The sequence below is a fragment of the Anarhichas minor genome, unplaced genomic scaffold (assembly GCF_050575085.1).
Source record: "Anarhichas minor isolate MPS153535 unplaced genomic scaffold, ASM5057508v1 ptg000012l, whole genome shotgun sequence".
NCBI lineage: Eukaryota > Metazoa > Chordata > Actinopteri > Perciformes > Anarhichadidae > Anarhichas > Anarhichas minor.
In genome coordinates, this window is record NW_027466458.1 from 5,462,455 (window position 1) to 5,487,359 (window position 24,905).

The 24,905-nt window shown below is 47.3% G+C and overlaps 1 protein-coding gene across 2 annotated transcripts; it reads right to left on the minus strand.

Annotated features, from left to right (window-relative positions):
* Positions 1 to 152: 152 nt before the first annotated feature.
* On the minus strand, positions 153 to 24,583 carry mxi1 (max interactor 1, dimerization protein). Of its 2 annotated transcripts, none has more exons than XM_076090390.1 (6): positions 24,221 to 24,583; positions 21,640 to 21,742; positions 18,292 to 18,321; positions 3,091 to 3,205; positions 1,713 to 1,911; positions 153 to 1,512 (listed from the first exon to the last, which is right to left on the minus strand). In XM_076090390.1, the coding sequence occupies exons 1-6, from the start codon at positions 24,447 to 24,449 to the stop codon at positions 1,349 to 1,351; spliced, it is 840 nt and encodes a 279-aa protein (XP_075946505.1). In that variant the 5' UTR covers positions 24,450 to 24,583; the 3' UTR covers positions 153 to 1,348. The 2 variants fall into 2 exon arrangements, with proteins under 2 accessions (XP_075946505.1, XP_075946507.1); XM_076090392.1 differs by lacking the exon at positions 24,221 to 24,583 and adding an exon at positions 21,913 to 22,424.
* Between the last annotated feature and the right edge of the window lie 322 nt (positions 24,584 to 24,905).

Below are 24,905 nucleotides of genomic sequence, written 5' to 3' on the forward strand. Positions count from 1 at the left end.
AAAAATCCTTTTTAAAGGTTTAATTCATTTAGCTATTTGTATGTACAAAACAAACAAAAAAAGAAATGATCTTTTTGGACGGTCACAGTCTTTCAGGGGAGAAGAGAAGAAGAAAAAAAAAAAAGGGGGGGGGGGGGGGGGGGGGGGGGGGGTGTTCAAACTGACGAGACAAAAAGGACTTGAAGAGTTATTGCTTGTTACTGCTGGAAAGAGGATGGACATCTATTCCAAAGTTTGTTGTTGTTTGGACTTTTTCCATTGTCGCTGTTGTTTTTGTGCCGTTTCTACGGACAGCTCTAAAGTAGGCAAGTGCAGGATAGCTTAGCTGCTTGTCGAGGGGAGGGAAACCAAAACAAAAACACACAAGTTACAATTTCTACTCTTTGAAAATGCACTGAGTACCCACATTCGACAGGAATGTTGTTGTTTGTTTTTTTCCCTCCGTTTTCTCAGGTTGTTGTCCTCCATGCTCGGTGTTTGGCTTTAAAAGCTTCGTGGCGGTGGATCTGATCGGCCTCCCCGTCGGGTCGGTTCCACAATAGCACCATTATGAGTGCTTCTGCGTTGTCGAAGCAGAGGTAATGAAAAAACAATAAGACGAGGTTTAAACTCGGGGCTCGAGGGATGTCAGCTGTGTTGATGTAGCAAAGTTCACCCACAGTGTTGATTATAGTCCAGATTAGATGTGCTCCTGTTTATCCAGACCCAACACCAGAGAGTTAAAAAGGTTTACACAGGACGAGCTCCTCACACACACACACACACACACACCACAGGAGAGAGAACCGAACAGAAAGAATTATTTCAATATCATATGAATTTAAGTGCATCTTGGATCAAATCAGGGGTCGCGTGTGTTCACAAAAATGTCAGACATACGACAGTTTGAGGAAATAAAATAAATAAAACTATTAATTTCAATTGCGTGGGTTTTAAAATCAAGATGTGTATTTTTTTTCTTTTTCATGTCAACCAAGTCTCTGATCTCCCTTTTAAAAGAAGATTAAAATCAATTGGCAGTTTCCCGTCACGGTGTTTGTTTGGGTCCCTGCTGTCGGTGTTGGTCGGGGGAGGCTCAACGTTCAGAAGTGAGCAAAAGCTCTCAGTGGAGCTCCTCCATCAGTGGGTTCAGCAGAGCAGGAGGAGAGGAGGGGAACTAAAGGCTAGGAGCTGGAGGAGGAGGAGGGGGCGCTGCTCAGGAGCAGGGGCGTGGCTGTTATCGTCAGAGGTGACCGGGTGTGTGTGTGTGTACGTAGGCATTGGCTGGATGGACGAACGGATGGGAGGGCGGCGAGGTTTGGCAGGGAGGAGGTGGAGGAGGTGCGTGGTGGTAGTGGTAGAGGGGGCTTTAGGAGGAGAAGGCAAGTTTGACACTGCAGGAGGAGTAGCCCTCGTCGCTGCCCATGCTCTGCAGGCTGCTGTGGTCGTCCAGGTCGCTGGTGCTGGCTGTGCTCACACTGTCCAGCTCTCCATGGGAGAACTCCGTGCTTTCCACGTCCACCTCGATCTCCTCTGCAGCCGAGGACGGAGAGGAGAACAAAGAGAGAGAGAGAGAGAGAGAAGAACTCGTTAGTGGGGAAATACATGACTGCCAGGATAATGCGGTTGATGTTCTATAATCTCGTTAAGAGACAACAAATCCCACGAAGAGACCGAAACCAACTTTGATGGCTAAATTAAAAACCAGTTGTAGAGACTGCGGCCCAACTCACCTTGGTCCGAGTCAGAGCGGTCGGAGCAGAGGGTGGAGCCCACGCTGTCCATGCGTATCCTCTCTCCCTCCCCGGGGCTGCTCTGGGCTGCAGCACCGCTGCCTCCCCTCAGCAGCTCCAGCTGGCGGTGGAGGTGCCTCTGCTCCCGCTCCAGAGACTCCAGCTGGTACTGGCTCTTCCTGTCCGCCTCTTCAAGTTTCTAGTCAGGAGAAAGACAAAAAAAAATGGCGAACTATATGAAACCACCTGGGTGAGTCGAGAACGTACAGATTAAGTGTGCAAGAGGAGGGGATAGCCGGATAAACAAAAAGGCGAGAACACAAGAAAAAGTAGGTGGGTGCAGATTGAGTGAGAGAGCAAGACGGTGGAGGAATACAGAGTTGATCGGAGTGAGAGAAGGAAAGCTGGAAGAACAACTATGAGAGATAGATGTTGTCTGTCTCTAAGGAAATCCCTTTCATATCAAAAGGCTGTCAGAATACAAAGGCGGCACGAAAATAAACAAACGGCGTCTGTTGTAGAATTCAGCCACTGAACCATTTGGTTCCCTTGGTCTTTCCTCCTGCCAGCTCCGGCACCCCTAAATGATTTCCCCTCACCTGCCTCGTTTACACCGCGGCGCCTCTTGCGTACGCCTTGCGATGCGAGCGAGGGCCTCGGCAGGGACGGATACGGTACCGCGCGTCGGGCTTCTAACCTTGTAGCCTTACGTCACCGCTCGCCCGACCGTGACCAGCGAGAGTCCCGGCGACTCACCGAAACAATAGGCCCGTCAAAAGAAGAGATGGAGAGACTCAAGCTGACAGCAGCAGAAGTGCTCAGTGGTGACGGCAGTAGTGAGAGGGGGGGAGGGGGGGCTCACAACAACAATACCCGGCTTTATGCCTCCCCTCTCCGTTACATGAACGCACACCACGGCAGGCGTTTCCCGTGCAGAATGCTCCGTCTCATGCCTGCTGTTTAAGTGGATGGGAAAGCGTGAAGCAGGACGTCGTAGCGCGTTACATGCTCGGGCAGCGACCAGCTGAATACAGGTCACACTTCCACTGGAGGTTTGTTTGCATAAGACAATTTTTGATGCCGAGGGAAATGTAGGATATTCACACATCAACGGCGTGTTGTTGTCAAAACATTTGGGTGGAATTGTTCATGGATGTGCTCTAGTTCTTCCCCTCATTGGATGTTTGTATTGTAATCTATTACACAACAGCTCGTCGATGAACGCTGGCTGCAGCGGTAGGTCGTCGAATTAGGGATTCATTTTTGTATTGATGGTGGCGCATGTTAGAGCATTTGTATCAACGGTGATGGAGGAAACCGCTCTGGGGAAAAAGATGTTCCTCAGCCTGTTATATTCATGAGTCTTCAGCTCCTTTACCTTTATGTGCGATTTGGCTTTGTTGAGCAGGCCCAGGGTGGTGTGCCGGTTGCAGTCGGGTCCCAGGGGTATGAGGGCCTTCAACCTCTCCAGACACAGCCGCAGGTGAGCTCGTCTGCGCGGGAAAGAGAGAAACGGAATGATTAGACCCATGACGACGTACGGAAGGGGGGGGGCTTAGGCCTGGACAGGAGGAAGAGAAATGTCGGGCATGCTGGCAGTCAAATGTCTTGCTACAATAGCACCGAGGAATTGTAACAAATCAGAGGTCAGGAGGTTCTTAAAGGGACAGTTCACCCTAAACACTGTTTAAAGCCCTTAAGGTATCTGAGGGTGGATGTTTCCCTTTTTAAAGATCTGCACTTTAGCACCTAAATACAAGCAGCATTCTGTCATCCTGGGATGCAGACTCATTAAGACACATTGTATTCTTACTTTGTGACAATCCACCGGCTGCAGACCCGGCTCATGTTTTGTAAATCTCCAGCTTATAGTTGACACACACACTGCAGGTTGCTATGATTCACGTCTCGTGTAAGCCTCGAGACGATATACATTATCCTCTGCTGGTATTTCTTGCGCCCAGCTTTAGTTACCCTTCTCGTCTACATTACAAACAAGTTTTAGCTGAGAGTGTGTGTGTGTGTGTGTGTGTGTGTGTGTGTGTGTGTGTGTGTGTGTGGGAGGGAAAGGTGTAATGGCATTTCCTGGACCCCGCTCGGCTTCTACGCTCCATCATCCTGACAGTCCCTTAGTCCGTGACTGCAGACTACAGGTACTATCTATCCTGCTAATGGCTCCCGAGTTGAGAGGTAAAGGGTGATAATTGTGGTTATAACACAATCAGCGCTCCATTAGCAGGGGGCTGCCCTTTTAGCTAGCCAGAAGGGGAAAAGTGGAGAGACATTAAGAGTCAGTGGGGGGGGGGCGAAGGAGACAAGCCCAGGGGACCAGAGCAGGAATTCACTGCACTGATTACGCCGGGCTAGACATGCTCTCTGCTATGCTCTACGGCTTTAACACTGGGGGAGTATATCTGCCTGTGTGTGTGTGTGTGTGTGTGAAGGAGAGGTTCAGCTATGCATGGACGGCGGTGATAAGAACACGAGAGGAGAGCAACCTTTACACCGGTAGAGTTTGCGTGAGCGTGTGCTTAAACAACATGAACAAGACAAGTGTCTGGGTAGTGAAAGAGGAGTTCCCCCCCCGATTCAGTTGGTAGCGTTAAAGTCACAGAACACACACGGGGAGGTTTGTAATGATGATGGGTCCGGCTCAGGTCATCTGTCTGTGTAATCAGTTCTGTTCACGGGAGAGAGCAGAGTCCACCTTTGCTCTTTATCTGTGTTTGTCTCATACGAACACACACACACACACACACACACACACACACACACACACACACACACACACACACACACACACACACACACACAAGCTGGTGATTAATCACCATCTACTCTTATTCTACACGCAGCTCCACCCGGGAGATGTCTAGGAGACGGTACAGGGAGAGGACAACATGGCAGAATATCTGCCTCAGCGATCCCGATTGTGACCATTTTGTTCACCACGGTAGTGATGATGATTACTTGATCATCGAAAAACGAGGCAGTCCGCCTGCAATTTGCCCCGCTTGCTGTTAGAACCATTTACAACTTAAGTAGGCCATGTACGGGGGAACGTTTCCGCATTGCTGATGGGCCAATAAATGATATATTGTGCAGCTGTAGTCGAAGAGCTGACACGAATGTAATTTCACGTTACGTGCAAGAACAAACGCACACTTTGCTCATGAACATACCGGTATTTTTAACTCCTTAAACGAGCGTACCACTCATGCGTGTGGACACTGTAAGGACATACTGTTCGTTCTTACTTTTTTTGCCTTAGTCACAAATCCAAAAATGTTTCCACACATGGGGGGGGGGGGGGGGTGGTCTGATAAAGAACGAAGGCTGCCAGGGCAGAGCAGAGCAGGAGGACATACTGGTCTTGTACGGACGTGTATGTCTACAGGCGCCGTGCTAACAGACGCCAGACCGGAGGAGGCCACCATCTCCTCCTCCACTCCCATCGAGATTAAAACATCTCACCTCAGATAACCCCTACTTACCACTCCTCCCCTCTCCCTGACCCAAACTGACAGGATGGATGTACGGAGGAAGCAGGGGGGGTACACTGACCGCAGACACCACATATCTAGCCCAAAAACTCCCCATTACGGTTCCCAGCGCTCTATTAGAGAGTGCGGTGTGAGGAGCTGCTGAATCGCCACTTTGTGCCGAGTCAGTGTCGAAAATATCAACACCCTTTCCCCACCCGCATGATGATGAGGAGGAGGAGGAGGAGGAGTCTGCCACGCCGGCACCTTCTTGAAAGTTCAGCTACTTTCTGCACGGTGTGATCTCCTCTTACAGCAAACACATGCTGCCCTCAAACGACCCTCCCCGCGCCTCTCACTGGTAGACAGACGGGAGAGACGTCGACGTGACATTTTGTCCTAATCTCTGGGTGCACGATGTGCTCTGCTGTGGAGCAACTCTGATAACTACAAGAAGCGCCAGGAAAACAAGAAGGAAAAACAAAGGTGGTGACGGAGGAACAGCGTGTGACTGTGAGAGAGGAGAGAGAGGGAGTACTACACATTAGGCTGCCTGGTAATTGGTAAAAGCATTTACAAGTATTTCTGAACAAATTCTGGTAAAAAAACAACAACAACAACAACATTATGTCCTCAGAGCAACTACACAGGCTACCAAAGATAATGGCTGAGACTGGTTTATCTGCGCCACCAGCACTATCTCTAACTGTCTCAGTAAAGGGTTAAAGGTCACAAGCTACTAGCTACCGTCGACGCCCCCAAGACAGGTTCCCAATCCCTTTTAAAAGGCTCGTTTATCGTGCGGACCCACAGCCCAAAGAGCTTAAGCCACTCGCGGCTTACGATATGAGTGACGGCTTGTGACCATTAATACCTGCGTGCCTCTGCCTCCTCCTGGAGCCAAGTAACACCGCAACGAGCCCCCGGGCTTAGGGAAGACCGGTGCCAGTTACATAAACAGCAAGTGGATCAGCTGTGCAGCCTCATAACTTCATGTCCTCAGCCGATAAAGCTGACGAAGGGTTGCCAAAATCGCAATGAATGACAGGAACCCTACAACCGGCCGGGTGGAAAGATCAACAAAGTGACAAAGGAGTATGTCAACAGAGCGCATATTAAACTTGCCCTAATGCAGACTGTTAGTGGCGAAGGCCCTTTGTATTCCCAGTGTCGAGTGAATGGCACAGCGAGCTGTAGGGCCGCCTGAATGGAGAGCTCTTCATCTGTGGCGGATTACATCACACGTGGCCAGTTGCTACCGGGACCTGTGCTCCAAACTGTCACGCACAGCAGGGACATCAAATCCCTCGCTGACAACAAGACAACATGGGCAGAAAAGCCTGGCTTCTTTTTTTTTTCCTGGTATTCAGCTGTGGGAGATTCCTGGGATTGCAAGCGGATATAATAGCATGTTTCCTCGGTTGTTTTTTCCCCCCGCTGCCTTGAGGATATACCTCAGCAGCAAACGGCCGCTTTTGAAAGCCCACGCTCTCCCTCTGGGAGAGGAGGCAGTGAGCTTCGGTGGACTATAGTTTCAATACAGATCGCCTGATAATGTAACTGGCTATTCAAAAGGAAAGCACGTCTGAAACCGCTGCTGATCTCCCACGAGTTCACCAGAGCTACCTGGAAACGCAAATGTGTGCAGCTGTGTAACAAGAGTTTTTCGTTTTCACTTGTAAAACAAAGATTTAGTCAATTTATTTCAATAGACACACCCATCAGAATTAAAGTATGCAAAATGCTAGAGGCACCACCTGCAGGCTCACCGCAGACACAGCCGGCCTTCCCTTTCCTCCTGAGACAATGGGGTGCTTCCACTCCTACTGATGTGCGTATGTGTGTTTCTTTCATGCTTAAGTGCGAGTGTGTGTGTGTGTGTGTGTGTGTGTCCGTGTCTTCCTGTGTGTGGGCCCCAGATGGGTACGCAGGCAGGCAGCTCTGCCTTTTTGGCTTTGACATGTGAGCGAGCAGCCAGCCGGCTCCGGGTCACTGCACCACACCTTTCCTCCTCGTCCACCCTCCTCCCTCCTCCCCGTGAATCTCACCTGCTCTTTTCTCGCAAATCCAGCCTTCTTCCCCTCGCTTCAATTCAGTCGAAATCAAACGCAGAGCACTGCCTCATAAGTAACGCTGAGGAACAGTTATATTATCGGCAAATATGTCGTCATTTCTGTACGGCTTTTTCGTCTCCCTGTAGCCGTTTCAGAAGCAGAGGCCTCTTTAAAAAGGAGCAGTTTGAAGCCCTCCCTGTTGGTATGTATGGGAGAGCTGCCCGCCACAGCTCTTACAGAACCCACGCACATCATATGCACATCTCCCGTCAGTGCAACGGACAACAGCGCTGCACTCAACCTCCCTCGTCCTTGAATCATATCGCACACAAATACACAGAGTGCATGTGCCTTTGGATGGGCACTGAAGGGCACACACACAACTCTGTGTACACGTACACACACACACACACACATTCTGATATCCTATATCTCTGTAATCAAAAACCAGCGTCAGACAAATAGCCCTTTCGATTTTTGTCAGCGTGACGTGAAACACGTGTAATGGCAGCGACAAGCCGTAATTCCGTCAAGATGACGAGATGCAATCGGCGCAGCGTGGTGCAGAAAATGTTCCAGTGACTCTTCGGAGGGATGATGCAAGAGAGGAGCGTGAGAGCAGAGTGAACAGTTCAGAGACAGAAGGCTTTTCAGCACATTCTCAGTCTTGTGGAGAGTATGAAAAACTCAACGGAAACGTGCAAACTTATCTCTCAAACCAAGCCGCACGGTTTCAGTCCATTTGTTTGCCATTTGCTAAATATGTGTTTATCGGCCTCAAAGACCGTTTAGTCCCGAAGTTAGTTCTGATGCCAACAGCATCTAATCTTCCAGTGTCTTCCCTTTTCATACGGCACACGTCATCTAAATGTTCTCTTTGTTTAACAGCCGTGTTATTTAAAAGGTAAAACTTTAGACTTAATTACTTGAGACATCGTTTTACTTGCTCAGGAGCATCCTGCTACTTTAATTACATTGCTCGTTGGCTGTGCGGACAACTAGGGAGCGATCCAGACAATTACGCTCCGTGTTATATTTTACGAACACAAAGTCAAAGCCTCACTTGATTAAATGTGTGCAAATGTGATGCCTGGCGTTTCCTGAGGGCAGTGAGTATTGAGAGGGGCCGAGCGGGGGGAAACAATAGGAAATGCATATTCATGCGAGTGTTCTTTGTGTGTGATTAAAATAAATGGAAATGAAAAGAAACACCTGGGCCTGAAGAGTGGCACGGACAGAATTGTATTTTTTTCTTCTTATTTTCAGGAAGCAACAGCAGCTGAAAGCAGCACCGACAATGCAACCAGAGTCTCTGCTTCTTTTTCCATTCGATGTCCTCTGGAACCAACGCCGTTAGTCGAAGCGCAAGCGAGAAAATATGGCTGCCCTAGATTCCAAACTTGTGAATACATAAATAATGGTTAACTTCTCAGGCCATCCAAGATGTCTGACATAATTACTGGATGTGCTTTTAAAAGGAGAGAGTTAGATTTCCAGCCCAGATACCAGTCAATACACGTCTCTTTGGCAAATCCTACACTCTCTCAAACCCATTTAAAACACACGCACACACGCGCGATTCGACCTACTTCTATACGAGCAGAGGGGGAGGATATTTGACCCTTCGCCCAGTTATTACACTAATTACACATCACCAATGACCGTCTCAGCGGTAAATCTCCTAAATTGACATGCAAAAGGAAATCAAGACATTATTACACCCTCTTAGAGAGGAAAGAAATGTAAAACTTGACTTTGAAAGGGAGTTCTACTTTTCCTCCTTGTCAAGTGTCGAGGCTCATTTCAAGCAGCCGCGAATCATGATTCACAGCGACATCAAAGATCATCAGAGTGATTAACAGTATTTTGTAATGCAAAGCCTCATTTAAAAGTAGACTAAGCCATGTCCAACCGAGCACTACATCGAATCAACGGCAAATGATCTCACTGTGTGGCGGAGGGCAATTAAATCAAAACAGAAAATGTGTGCACAGATGTGTTTTCCTCCTACGCTTTGAGCGGTATTTTCCAAAACATCCCAAATCCATTATCACATGGTTAAAAATAGCCAGCGTGAGATGAAGCCCGGGTGGCTTCGAATTGGTGCGGACCAGGTTGCCGAGGCGGATCGCATGTTAAGGCTCCCTCTCCCGGATCATGTGTAGTGAAACAACATGTGAACATGTGGCCCAGCCATCCGCACCCTGCAGATGCTGACATACAGTATACATGGAGGGGAGCGGGGGCTCAACACACATGGTAGACCCATACACATGTTCCCCATGATATAGCACATTTGGCATCAACACCTGGACCGTTTTCCATTTTGTTTTCCCTGCAGTGGAATGCAATGACATGAAGAATACCTGCGTTTGGCTTAATTCATAGTGAAATTGAGAGCAATTATTTGATCAGGAGGACAAAACCTGAAACGTGGATTAACAACCCGTGCCCTCGGCCCTGTAGCCCATACACATGAGCGCCTATAATGCAACGCAGAGCACACACACCCAACTACAAGAAACACAACAGTTCTCTGTGTTTGCTCACCACCTTTGTTTACTGGATCGCTGAGTTAACACAAAGGGCAGGGTTGTGTGTTTTTTTCCCTCTGCTAAAGATGCCTCTTCTAGGATTCTCTGGTTTTTATGCCTCCTATGTCGTTCTATGTCTCTCTTTCATTGTGTGTGTGTGTGTGTGTGTGTGTGTGTGTGTGTGTGTGTGTGTGTGTGTGCCTCTCTCACGTGACAGGTTGCAGCCAGGGTCACATGTTTACCCAGTACAGACAGTGGCACCTGACTGAATAGGTTTTTTTTTCTCTTTTAATAGAGGAAACTACCACTCACCAGGTCGACTGCCGGAACAGTCATCAAAGAGCCAACAGCCTGGTTGAATAAACTGGCGCCTGCCGCATGTGCTTCTGCCAGCTACCGGCCTTATTATCTCAGCTATAAATGGCATGTTCAGGAAATGGCAAACGCACATGAAGACTATCTTTTATGTTGAATGGCTCTGGATTGGGATGGTGAAATCATTATTCTGTGGGTTTCCCTTCATGTTGAAAACTTTTTTTGATGATTTATGAATCGACAGATGGTTCCAGCGCTAGCCCATGAACGGCACAAGATCTTAAGACTAACCTTTACGATATTAAATGGCGTCCTTGTTACCGAGGCAAAGATAGGCAAATACGAAAAGCTACATCTGAGCTGGTGCGGCGAAAGTTGGATTTCGTCCACTGCTGATGTGCCAGTTAGTCCGTGGAGTTTCCACATGCACACACAATCTTTGCCCTACAGCAACTGCGGGCTCTCTCTCTCTCTTTTTTTTTTTTTTTTTGACAGACCGATGCATCCCTCATCTCCTTTATGAAACACGGACAGATGGGATAGATGCGGAGAGTCGGAGCGAGACAGAGAGGGTGAGATACAGAGTGGGGGAGGAAGGGGAGCGTTCTGTCTGTGTAATCTGCCCAGAAACTAGCCACGGGCACAAACCACAGCCAGTCTGTCCCGACTTCCACCGGCTTTACCGACGGCAAGCGGCTAAAATCCACTCGCTCCTCTCAAGTTCTGACTCAAATTTGAAGATGAACGACTACAAAACACATGACAGACACGCATGCTTTACCAGGAGTGTGTATATTTCATGCATGGAGGACATCAGTGGAAATGTCACCCCTAACCCTGAAAGCTTCAGAGCTCTGACTGAGTGAACTGAACCAGTAATAGTTTGTTCTACGTTTTGGCGGTGGCAGCATGTAAGCGCTTGTGAGGCTACTTCAACTACAAGCGTCAGAAAAGTTCCACTTCTTTCATCTTTCACCGGACAGTGAACACGAAAGGGGCCAGACACAAGAACACAGAACTTTTCTGCGTCCCTTGATAGAAACTTGATCAGATGCTTTTAACACCAGCAGCTCAACTCTTCCGGATGCTCCTCAGAAAAAATGAAAGATGCTCTCCCTCGGGTGTCGCCTTCCTTGCAGCCCAAGTCGTAGCGGTTCAATCATCCACTGAGGGGTTTTCCTAGACTGTCCAAACTGACAGCCATTTGTTAAGTTTGACAAACAGGGCTGAGGAATGAGGGGAATGCTCATCCCTCTCCCACACACACACAGCAACTGCTTTTTCTTCATCTGAGGAACTAAAACAATTAACAAGTCTTGGGACTCCATGGGAACTATGCTGGAGGATGACCCATATTCTGCTTCGACGGCAGGGAAGGAAATGCAGAGGGTGTGAAAATGCATTGCTGCATGTGGGTGGGTGGGGAAATGGACTTTGATATTTGGGAGCATTCAGACAGTTGTGACCTCAATCCCCCCCGAAAAAAGAGATTCAGCATGTGTGGAGGAGAGAGAGAGAGAGAGAGAGAGAATCCTTCCGATTGGCAGTAAAGCTCGCTGTAAAAACGCATATGGATTCGGGGTTGAAACTACACTGGAAACCGGGGGCAATAAAATGCAAATGTAAGGGCAAAAATCAATTTGGACTCGCGTGAACCCACCCCGCCCCCGCTCAACCAATCGCGAGGCCACGAGCGGTAAATAAAGCGAAACGCGGTTGCTTACTCGGCAGACCGATGCTTGTCGTCACGCTAAACCCCGCCGATGCACACACGGACAGCATCCGCCATGCATAGCCAAAGTGCAGTGGAGGGACGGTGGACGGACTGGGATAAAGAGAGGAGGACTAGAGGGGACAGAGACGAAGCAAAAAGACGGTTGAGCTTGAGAAGAAAGGGATGAAAGAAGAGTTTTCCCCCTTCTAGCAGCGGCCACAGACAAACACGTGCACAAACACGTACACACGTGCAGAGTTCATTGGGGTAGGGAGGGAGCGGGGGTGGGCTCGCTGTGCAGCGGGGCTGTTACGTGCCGTGCGGAACGTAACGGGGGCCGAAGCTCATCACCAACGCACGGATTAGTTCACACGTGCACACTGCCTTTTAATCTGCTCCACTGACAAAGGTTGGAAGAGAGAGAGAGAAAGAAAAGAAAGAAGGCTGGAGACAGAAGGGATGGAGTTAACGAAAGAGACGGCCATAGAGGGGGGGACGAGAGGAGGACGAGAGGACGGGGGCCGTGCCTTTAGGTGCACTGTACAACAAACGACCAATTGAATCAATACACACGCGTCTTTGGTGAATTCCCCAATGCCCTTTAAAAAGCACACGCGCTTGCAGATCATGTGACTGGACTCTTAATAACTGCTTGCTTCCTCAAAACCCGCACTGACCCACCCGCGTCCCCTCGCTCTGCCCTTTAGCCCGGTGGGACTTGAGGGGTTAGGGCAGAGGCTTTGGATTAAAACTTCAATATGGCCTGGCTCCTAAAACGGGCCTGGCGTAAAGCCACGGGGATCCAGCCAGATGTTGGCTCCTGGGGCAGGGAGGGGACTGGGTGGTGTTTGGGGGGGGGGGGTTGCCCTGTCAGACCACATCCAGCTGTGGATGTGTTTTAATACCTGCAACGGAGGGCCATCCAAATATTCTAAATCAACGTTTAACGCACAGATATTCATGTGGCACACACTCACTTCGGTGAAACTCACTAACTTATCTTGCTAAGTCACTTAACCGAGTTGGAACAGAGGGCGCTCCGCTGGGGTCGGATAAATAATGACATTTAGTGCACGCACTGACGACGAGAGAGCATGCATGGTAGCTGCTACGAGAGTGAGGGGCGGAGACTCGTCTCGCTGCTGCTTCGTCTCACAGCTGTCATTGGTGAGACGCCAACCTCTGTGATTGGTCAGAAGGCAGTGGTGTTTCCCCGCGTTTCCCCAGCTGTACGGCTAAAAATAGAAGCCATAGTCAGATTTAGCTTAATTTAGTCTGTCTTGTGTCTTTATCGAGCATCCTATCCCCCCCCCCCTTTCTATCTCTGTGTGTCTCTCTCTCTCTCTCTCTCTCTCTCTCGCCTCAAGGTACAGATTAAGTTAGCTCGGCTGCTAACGTGACAAGTCCCTCCGGGGAGGGGGAAGGAAAAACAGGAGCACTTTTTTTTTTTCAGGAACAACATGTGACCGCAGACTCATCCATTTGGCCCAAAGTGGGCTTATCAACAAGCCCTGCACAATAATGGAACAGGTTGAACGGCACACTATGTGGGAGGAACTGAACACTTTGCAGAGGATTGAAGTACAGCCCGGACAAACAGTCCCCACTCGGAAGTTGATTCATTTTGAACGACCACAAAACAAATCACTGACAATGTTCCCACTTCAGTCGTTCAGACATAAAAACAAGCACCGGGTTTAAGCCTGCTGACAAAGCCCGCGTGCCCTTCCCGGCCTTGTTCCGTTCGGTTACACCGTCCTTCCACAGAGTGCTATGCAGATGCACTTTATCAGGATGAGGGCACAACAAGAAGGCTCCAAGATGACACGAGTCAAGGGTCAGACAAACGAGGCAAGAATGGAGTGCTGGGGGAGCCTTCAAGTGGCGACTATCCAATCCCCCTGCGAGGGGGCCTTCTTCACACCTGTCTACAGAACATCTGTGTGGGGACGGCTTCTGAGGATGTGAGGCAGAACAATGGCGACCTCTAACTTCACACTGTCTGGTACCGTCTGACAGCAAGCCACTGGAAATGTTGGGGTCCGCAGCGTTGTAGAGATCACTCAGCACTTCTCAAAAATATATATATTAGTTGATTGGAGATAATATTAGATTAAACAGATGTTATTCCATATATTATGCATATATAATATTCCATATAATATGTATTGTTGTCTTTACCATGACGTGTTCTCTGCATGAAGCGGCTACATATATAGCTCATATGAACTGCTAACACTGAAAACAGTCAGCTCATTCTTACTTTCTGCCATCTTTTAGCAGCGCTGTGTCACTCTGGTCAGTTTATTGATGCTAAAGGCAAGTGCCTCTCTTTAAAAAAAAAAAAAGGTAAGTGACTGAGGGTGCCAATCCTGTAAAACTCTCTACTGTCAGAAACCTGGCAACCCCAAGCAGGTGCGTGCGACAGAGAGGCGAATCAATGCAGGCTAATGCACTCCTCCTCGAGCTCAACTCAGAGCTACACGCCCACACACGGCACAAGTGAAAACGCAAGTATCTCGTCTCGGGCTGAAAGGGAGTATAGGTGCTTTTACTGGTGTGCAAAGTACACAGTTTGAACGAGGTAGTTTCCCCCAATCGCAAGTTTTAAAACACGATATGATCTCATCGTTAAAGCTGGTCACCTGCCACACTGGTTATAGAGGAGGCAGACTTGTAGCCACAACCTGTCGCCATCTGACTGCATGTGGTGATGAGTCACCACGGTGTTAATTACCAGTTGGGGAATGCTCACACTGACACAGTGCGGATCAGGCTTGCGTGCTGTTCAAGGCTTCCCCTTAGCCAGGTGTGTTTTGACCCATCCCTCCGCTCATCCCATCAGCCTGTCAATTACTTCCTGGTCCCCTGACACCATCGTTCGCTAAGGCAAAGCTAAAGCTAGACTCTTAAGGACTAGCACCGGGTGGCCTGCAAGAGGAAGGGGTGGGGGTGTGTGTTCCCCTGCACGTGTGCGTGCTCTAGCTGGGCTCACCAGACCAAAGATCAAGTCCCTTAAGCTGCTTTTCGGAGCCAAGAAAAGCTCACAAGTCGTCACGTTGGTCGGGACAAATGGTCCCAGTGTTAGGCCCCGCAGCGGAGCCTGAGAATAGGATGCACTCACTGGGCAGACAACAGAAAGACTGCTGAAGCAGTTTGGCTTTCTTCATGGAGCATCAGCACAGCCAGAGAAAATGTAGCCCGGGCTTATTCATGTTTGACTGCTCATCCAACCTCAAGGCTGGAACAACTGCGCTGAGTTTATAGCCCACTGGTTATAAAAATAAATACATGAAGGTGCTTCAATCCCAACAGAGTTATGTACCATTTGAAAATGTGACACCTATTCATTGATATTCAGTGGTGAGTGTTACTGCCTGGAGTGCATGTTACTAAAAGGCCTGTGGTTGTAACAGTAAGATTCAAGGATATTTTAAAGCTAAATAAGAGGAGCAAGCTCTTAAATCTGACCATATATCCCGACAATCTGGTCTGCTTTGCAGCCAAAGGAAGAAGCCTATCTCTCACACACACGCAGAAGATGAAAACACTGACAGTCGAGGTCACCCGCACCAATACAAAATCGTAAAAGAGGCGTAATTATCTTCATTTGCCATTTCACATACCACTGAGCCAAAACAAATCCCGAGAGAGCAGACCTCATGGATGCTCCTTACATGCCACCCAAGGACAACCGGTCTGCCTCCCGGCTCTAATGGGCAAGACCGACTCTTTTTAATATTCCACAGGCACACACTGATAAGTGTTTAACCCACACTGTTTGCCTAACTCCCCTCGTAAAAAAAAAAATAAAAATCCAGCGGAAAAGCTAATATTGCTTCCACTGCCTGGGCACCGGGGAAACATAATTTGAGGGGTTTATTATAAGCCTGGCCTTGATAATAAACAATATTAAAACGAAATGGGTCGCTGTGGAGGAGGAGGAGGGTAAATGATAAGCGACAGGATTTATTGTAGCAAGTAAAAGCCGGCTGTATTGATTATTATCCATGAACAGACTCATCATCTGAAAAAGGGAAGAGAAAGCAACTGGTTGAATGATAATAGACCGAACCCTGGAACCCTGGAATATAGTATTTCACTGTAAAACAAGGATCAGCCAACAACTAACCTGAGCTGGGGAATTAGTTATCAACATGTTTAAAAGAAAATACTAATAGGCGGAAAGGCTGTGAGATCAAAGGGCTGGAACTGCAATGCACGGACAGATATAAGCTGATGCAGCGTTATTTAGTAGTGACATGAGGAAGTGCAATAGGGCTGTTAGTGAGGTACATGATCAAAGCCGCAGAGCCACCATGTTATCTGGTCCCGCCGCACAGTGTGAGCATCTGGAATGTTGGTTCCCCCCCCCCCCCACACTCTTTCGGCCCCTTTTATTCGCATCCTTTGGTCTCCGCTGTCCCGACGACTCTACTCGTCACAGAGGCTATCGGGGCCTGTGGTAGCCATGCAAGGCATATCGTCTGGCTGGCGGCAGATACACAAGGTTGATAAGTGTTGGAAAAATAAGGCCCCAGACAGGCTGGACCATAAAGGAGCTGCCTCCAATTTACAGGACCCGGGACGTCTGCTGAGATGGAATGAAAGCTGCTGCTGCTGTTGTAGAATCATGGTATAAGCCTGACACACTTGGGTGAACAACTATGCCTGATACATAGAGCTTACATTGAGGCATGTGTTTAAAAGTGAATTGGATTAACTGCTGGCAAAAAAAAGGGAAGGGGGGGGGGGGGGGAAATTATAAACGATTCTGACTTTAAGTGTGCTTCTAAAAAGATGGATTACAATTTCAATTCTCTTTCTTTGCTAATGGAAATTCGAATTAATCTTGTACTGTTCAACTACTAAGCAACACCACCACACTGGAGACGAGGGGGGGGGAAATAAAGCAGGGTGCTAGTATCTGGATTTTACGGCCTCTCTCTCTCTCTCTCTCTCTCTCTCTCTCTCTCTCTCTCTCTCTCTCTCTCTCTCTCTCTCTCTCTCTCTCTCTCTCTCTCTCTCTCTCTCTCTCTCTCTCTCTCTCTCTCTCTCTCTCTCTCTCTCAACGCATGCAGTCAAACGCATAAGTGAGTGGGTAATATCACATTTTACAAGCACAGTTTAATTTTTACTTCATTAAGTTATCCATCTAACGGTTCATAACTCTGCAGTACCCATAATTCAGTGCCGAACAAAGCCAGCAGTGATCCCTTCTGTCCTGCCATCTACAGGCTTTAGTGTGCTCCGATTGGCAGAGATGACTAAAGCCCATAAATGGCCATGGGAACAGGCCGTACTACGAAGCGCCTGGCCGATTGACGAAAACAGCCTTCACACTGTGTTTGCAGGAAGCAACATTTGAGCCGGCACCCTTTCTTTCTTTTTTTTTTTTTTTAAATGTATTTTGTGTGGGTGGAATACAAGGGAAATGCAAAAACCACAAGGGTGCTGCAATCTGCCGAGGCCAGTCGGCCGACCGGCTGGCCCCGAGTGGCATCGTGTATGAGCACCAAGATGACACATCAACTCTTGTCTATATTTAATTCACTGGACTCACTGGCCTCTCTTTCCAATGTTCCCATGCTTTTTAGAAAAAGGCTGCCAGGGAGAATGGTGAGAAAAACAGGGACGAGGTGATATGTAATTACGCTGAATGGGTCCAGCCTCCCACATCCCTTCATTGTACGCACGCCCTCACAGATAATGCAATGGAAGGCGAGCCTCTTTTCTCCATTCACCATCAGTCCTAGCAAGTCTAGCCGCTCTTATTTATGGTGTCGAAAGAAAACCCATAACGACTTGACTCTTGAAGCCTGCAAAGTCACCGGGCATAAACAACAGCAAGCACCCTGTGTGGGTGGCGAACTCAATCTGATAAGGGCTTTCGAAGAGACCAGCGCCTGCGCCCTCAGAAGATGTTGTGGTAAACCATGACGAGCCACGGTCTCCCTGAACACCACACATCTCTTCCAGTGTAGATCACTATCATGGATGCAGAGATATATCTCAGGGTGGAATCATGATCACGCAAAGCCGCTGAAAGGACATTTTGTTCGGGCATAAGGCTGACATTGTTGCCACCTCCAAACACGAATGAAAAGAACATCTTTGCATCAAAACAAGCACTGAACTTTTGACTTAAGCTCCAGGTCCGCCTGCATGCACCCTTGCCTGCCCACTGTAACTCGACACCCTTAGCCCGGCAACCGCACTGTTGCATAAATTCAAAAAGGTGTGTGTGTGTGTGTGTGTGTGTGTGCGAGCAAAAGGAGGAAACGCGGAGGAGGGAACATCTTTAACTTAACGCTACTGGGTGACCCTTTACTTTAAGCTCTGAGGAGCTGTTGAAGAGGAAGAGCAAAAAACGAAAGCAGGACGTGATGGACTTGTTTACATGTCAGTGCAGGGTGTGCATGTGCCTGCAGGCCGTGATTTAAAAGGTTAAATGTTTTGGAAAATGTCGTGCCAACTCACCTATTCTTCTCCAGCTCATTGTGTGTGGACCTGCAAAGACAGAAAACAGACGTTAAGCAAATGCATAGTTTTGCACGCTGAACAAGCAAAGTCCCACAGTATCTGTTCCTCCTGAACAAGCAATGCACTCACTCCGATTGAGGAAGTAAGTCAGAGCATAAAGATAATAACTGTATGAGCTAGACAAGCAGGAGGCCGAGATAGGCGCCTTGTCGAATTTGAATTATGGATTCATTAATTAATCCCAAACGAGACCAAACTGGAGGCCCAGGGCACTGGAGCCTGTACACCAAGAAACGTCAACGTGACAGCCAGGCATTCACTGTGGCTCCATACAGCCTCTTCCTCAATAATGCACAGCACAACTCTGTGTGTGTGTGTGTGTGTGTGTGCTGCCGGGCAAGTGTGAGCGTGCACACACTCACGTGCACAGCAGCAGTCAGGGTTCAGAGCTCTGTTAATAATGTAAAGTGAATCAGCTGGTTCCTAAGAGTCTCTTTGTGGGGCAACATACTGAAGGGAGACGAGCCCTCCTCCTGATGCTTAAATGGCCAAGTTCCCATCCACACAAACTGCACTCCAGTTCGGGGGGGTGGGGGGGGGGGGGGTGGTGATGTGGACTCAACCTCTCCTGAGTCATGTACACAGCACTCTCTGTATTGTGGGTTATCAATCCTGCAATATGCTTTCCTCTGTCGTCGTACTTTTTCTTTTAATACTGAGCTGCCAAAAAACTGCCGCCTTCTTAACACGAAAGCAGGAAATATGGGAGGGGGGGAGGGGGGATAAGAATGGGGGAGGAAGGAGGTAGAGAGGGATAAGACGGAGGGACCAGTGCATGGCTGTGGTTCAGTCAGTAAAAAAAAATAAAACATGTCCCCGCTCTTAGAGGAAAGCGAGACGCACGCACGCACACACACACACACACACACACACACACACACACACACACACACACACACACACACACACACACACACACACACACACACACACACACACACACACACACACACACACACACACACACACACACACACACACACACACACACACACACACACACACACACCTTAGTATGGCCTCTCATTCAGAGAGATCCATCTAAGTCAGCTTGCTTTCCCATTGGCTTTTATCATCACAAACCACTTTTCCCTGTCGCCTGAATCAGATATCTCTGTGTCTCGAGCTCCACAACAATGTGATAGAGATTATAAACTGGCTCAAGGCCACACACAAACACAACTGCAGAACACTGTGTATGTGTGTGCATGTATATGCACACACATACACAGAGTGGGTCAATGAGATAAAGCAACCCTGCTATAAACGGTAGGCAAGCGAGGACAGAGTCAGATAAGCCCATCGCTTTAAGCCTCAACACGCTACTGAGAAGGTATAGCTGCTGCATGGCTGGAGCAGGCCAGTACCGAACAGCAGCATCTATATGACTGAGGTGCAGGTACTCTATGATGTAGATTTCAGTTGTAGCTGATTTCTCTTTGGCTTCTGTGGACATTGTATTAGGACATTGCGAGGTGGGGGGAAATGATTCACAACGTCAACTAATTATCACGATTTCTCCTCGTTCTATGTCTGGAAGCCATGAATATGAGCGTTGGGTAAATACAGGCTGCTAAAGACGCGGACATGTGCCCCCGTCGGTGACCGTGCAGCAGTGGTGATGAACAAATAATGCTGTTTTGTTGGTTTGCGAGGCGTGCAAATCCAGTGGGGAATGAAATAAACGGCATCACAACACGATGCGGAGAAATGGTGCGAAATGCTAAATGGTGTCATCTCACCGAGTGAGATGTGAACGCGTCTCTGTGGAGAGCAAGATCAAACATCATTCCTGCACAGTCTCATATGTATAACTGTGCCAACTTCTTTCTATGAGTGCACCCGTCCTCGTCCTCCTAAAGAGTTGTTCACCTGAGAGGCCAAGACGCTTCAGTTGTGGCAGAAAAGCACTTCGGTGTCAGCGGTTTTCCTTGTACATTGAAGATGATATCGTTTCAAAACGCTATTATTCTGTGTACTCATGAAGAATTTCCCTATTTGGAGCAACTCTTTGGGGGCTTTATGACAACAGCCTCAGACCTATATCTGATCACGACTGTTGCCATGCAGAACTAGTAGGGCAGCGTTCTGCGGTCGTGATGAGTAATGCGCACTTCCTGTTTGTGTCCCGCTCTTACATTAATATTAAAAGGCTCAGAGAGAGAGGGAGAGAGTGGGGCCTGCGTTTGATGCACGACTGTCAATGGACAGATTAATGTAAGCAGCCTAGCACCAAGAAAGAAAAACACACACAATGAGTCTTAACTTTGGAGATTCTTATTAAAGGCGAGTTGCTTTCATCAGTGAGAGTATTGTGCTTGACAAGGGCTCAAGCAGCTGATGATGCGATTATCAGACAGTATTACATCCAGCTGCACAATAGAATAAACCATAAGCTCCAGAGCACACACACACATCAACAGCTTGATGTGGTGCATGCTTGATGATGCATACAACAAGAGGCTCAAACGTGCTTTTCTTTAAATTATATAAAACAAGTGTAACAACAAATTACTGATTACCCTCGAACAGCATTAATCCTGGTAAAGACTCCACATATTCACCATTGGAAAGCTGCAAACAACACCGGCCATAAATAGCAGTTTTTCCCATTTAGGGGCAAAAGGCAAAGCTATCCCTCTCTCCCACAGTGTAGAATACATTTGACACAGGAGAGAATGAGCGTGACGTCCACCGAAAACTGAAATAATTACTCAATTTAAAATAAAGCAAAGGCCTGTGGGCTAATTCGACCGAGGGGTGAGAGGAATGCACAGCGTTATAGATGACTTTTCTTCGCTTTAAAAAAAACCGTCTCTTTCACCGCGGTCCCTAACCTCAGCCACTGCAGTCCGTTTGACAATCAGCTGATGAAAAGCTAGCAGAGCCCTCGGTGCTGCCCCCTCCCCCAAGCCAGCAGACAGCGGTGTGCACGGCCATATGTGCAGTGCACCTATGTCCTAAACACGTCTCTAGTTGGACAAACATCCATGCAAACTTTTTTTGTTATATATATATATTCTTTTTTTAACTAAAGAGTGTTTTTTTTTCTGGACCGTGAAAAAGCTGCCAGCAACTGTGTCCCCCCCCCCCTGTGGTGCCAGCTCGCTTGTTTACCAAAACGTTGCTTTTACCAAACCACATGCTGGCTGCCCCACCTCCCAGTACAGCTCACGTAAAAGACAGCTTGAATTCCGAACACCGATCATCAGTAAAAGCAAGGAAATGCGTCGTCAACAGTGCCCACAATGTACCAGGGATGGAAGAGAGAGAGACGTGTCTTACCTATTGTGGTTACTGCTAAACTTCTTATTTCGGAATTTTCTTTGCCTCTGGTAGTTTGTGTTCGGACTTGATGGAAACGTCGAAGCATATCCGTGTTCACACTCTGTCGAAAGAAAATGTGTGGTTAACAGTTAAGCTAGTTTGGGCACTTTTTTCTCTCGACCATATCCAGCAATCCTTCAGCTCGACGTGAACATTCATGTAAGATAGTTCCGAGTGCGTTTGTGAGGGAATTTTGCTGACACTTCCTATTTTGGTGTAAAATGTAATTACCTCTTTCTTTCCTTTCTATATATTCCGCAGCTTCCAATAACCTTTGGACATTTATGAGCTGAACAGCCGTCATTCTCTCGTGAGGCTGTCGTTGACGTTAGCTAGGCTCTCTTCAGGTTAACGTTAGCTTCACAGAAAGCGGCAACGACAGGTCGTTTTTTTTAATAACAGGAAAGAGGGTGCATCGGTTATTACTGCACTGCGTGATACTTAAAAAATAAAAATATTATTTTGCTCAGTGTCTTCGCTGGCTCATCTGCAGCCTTTGTCGAAAGAAGAGGGGGGGGGGAGAAATCCAGTGTTTCCAAGCTGGCAAGCTACAGCCAATCCTTGCCAGGTTTCGTTATAAGAAAAGGTCAAAATCAGTGTATCAAAGTATTAAAAGTTACGAGGAAACACGATATTAAATGTTTACAAAAACGGATATAAACAATATAAAATTCCCCTGAGGGAGCCCAGAGCAGCAAAGTGACTGCTGCTGCTCGTTTCCTCTCCTCTCCTGTTTGTTTACCTAGCTGCACAGCTGAGAGGCGGGGACCTGGCGGAGAGGCCGGTCTCTCGCGGTGCATTCGGGGAAACGGAGTCTTTCGGTGCGTTTATAAAATACTGTCAAACATGCCCAATATACATCATTTTTAGCACGCGGTTACTGCGATTTATCAAGTGACATCGTCCGTAATTATTTAATGATTTACCTTTTAGGATGTCAGTTTATTGATTAAATACGTCTGTGGCACAGGTCAACATATATATATATATATATATATATATATATATATATATATATATATATATATATATATATATATATATATATTATTATTATTTCTTTTTTTTTAAGTTAATGTGATTATTATTCCTGCAAGGTTTATTCGAGGTTATTGCTGCTGTGGCAATTAAGAAAAATAATGATGAAATAAATTATAATTCAATTATGATCAAATATGCACCATTATTCTTGATCGCAGGCCTGAAATAGGTAGGATATCAAAATTTGGCAAAATTTAAAAAAATGTTATTTTACTAATCTAGGCCGACAGTCATTAATAGATCGATTGAGGTGGTTGTTTGATGTGTTACTGACTAAATAAAAATACAAATTTTGTGCCATTCTTTCCTCTCATATTCGCTCTTTCCATTCCCCTCGCTGCAAAAAAAAAAAAAAGCCCTACAACTCCCATGATCCACCACGACCATAGGGGTGTACTTGCCCGCCGAAGCCAGGCCCAGCAACACATGACGTCGCTACCGAGCGGGCGTCTGATTGGCGGATGGCTTTGACAGGCGTTGAGGGTTGAGCTCGCACTTGACCAACCGCAGAGCAGCTTTGCGCCATGTGGAAACCAGTGGGACACGCCCACAAATAGCAGGAAGCAAACAATCGAGAGAAGAGCTGAGCTGCTGCGATCTGCTGCTGCAAAAATCGCCACGTAACATTATAATAGGTTATATTACTCAAAGGTCTTTTGCGATGCACACGAGCCCATATGCTCAGCATTTCTGCACAGCAGCCCTGAACGCAAAGCGATGGAAAAACAGCTTATTTTCCACTGTCTTTGAATCATGACTTGTTAAAAGGAAACTAGGACATCATTAATAATTCATTTTTAAAAAGTCGTTTTTAATATTGCATTTGTTACAAATGAGCTGCCATTAAAGGATACGTGGGCCATGATGTATTTGCAATGTGATAGGCCACTTGCAATTAACCCTATATGAAGGGTTTATAAGTTATATAAAAAATAAAGAAAATTAAACAGTCAGGCGATACGTTTGCATGTTTTACATATGTCCGATTCACCGTTCAGTTGTTTCATTTGCGTTATATCTATAAAGTTACATGTTTTTTTTCGATCGAGTCTGCGGGGGCACAATGACATCATCCTAAACTGAGTTGGAGAGCGCTGCAATGTGGTCAGATTTATCATATCGGAGTGGTTGCCAACATGCACACCCACACACCCCCATCATAATGTCATGTAACTTTATCAATGCTGTTGTGAAAAATATTACAGATTCTTGGGATGAGTGCTGTGCAGGCGCAAAGCGATGCACAGCACTCATCATGCAGGTAATGCAGACACAAATAGTCGGATACCAGTGAAAGCATAGAGCCTATTATACTCTATAATTGATATATTGATGCCTCAGTCATATTAGTCTGGTGCAGGCTGTGCTTACAGCAGGCAGTGGTGCTTAGTTGAATGAACTCAGCCCTTTGTTGTCTGAGACTATTGACAATGAAGTCTTGTTTTCCTGCAATTCAGAGGCAAACGACAAGGATCAAACGCAGCACATAAAAACTCACTTCCGTCCTTCCTCTCGGCGCTCTCGAGAAACCGAGCAGCTTCCAGCAAAACTTGTACGTTTTTCAGAAAAGTGTTGATCTGCTCCATGTGGGAGTCTTTGGAGTTGAAGACGTCATTGAAAGGGCAACTAGACATGTCGAAATCTTGCTGGTCCAAGAGAGACGCCTCGGAATCAAAGAAGAACTCCTCACTCTTCAAACTTCCTCTTTGCATCTCACTTTGGGCCATTTTTTCCCCACCCTGTTCAGTTTGTGTGGCTTCGGAGCTGGCGGCGTGCTGAGCGCGTTAGACAGTGAGGCAGCTACCAGTGGATGCTGCTCTTGTCAGATGGTTCCTCTTTTCCTTTTCTGAATGCGGGGTGTTTAATGTGGAGCAGTGGCCAATGTCAGTAGATGGTGGCGCATGGGAGAACGAGAGCCCGGCCCCCCTCTGTCTGAGGAGTCCGCGTGGTCCTTGTGCCCGTCATGTAAAACGCTTTCTGTTCTATCTCTACAGAATAAAACAAAACAAGTAAACAGGCACATTCACGTGTCAATGTGACATTACGATTACACAGTTTAGTATTCTATTTCATACACAAATAGAGCTGATATATATGTTTTTATTAGTAAATACAATGTAGCCAAATCATCATTTCAGAAGAGAAGACGGAATGCTAAAAGTATTTGTAATATTAATACTTTA

Bases quoted from the DNA above. Each gene is read 5' to 3' on its own strand.
- mxi1 (XM_076090390.1), bottom strand. From the start codon at position 24,449: ATGGCCCAAAGTGAGATGCAAAGAGGAAGTTTGAAGAGTGAGGAGTTC. The intron at 21,743-24,220 runs GTGAGTTTTTAT...TTCTTTCGACAG, and splicing joins CGCCGAGAGGAAGGACGGAA to AGTGTGAACACGGATATGCT. The intron at 3,206-18,291 runs GTGAGTTGGCAC...TTTCCCGCGCAG, and splicing joins AATGAGCTGGAGAAGAATAG to ACGAGCTCACCTGCGGCTGT.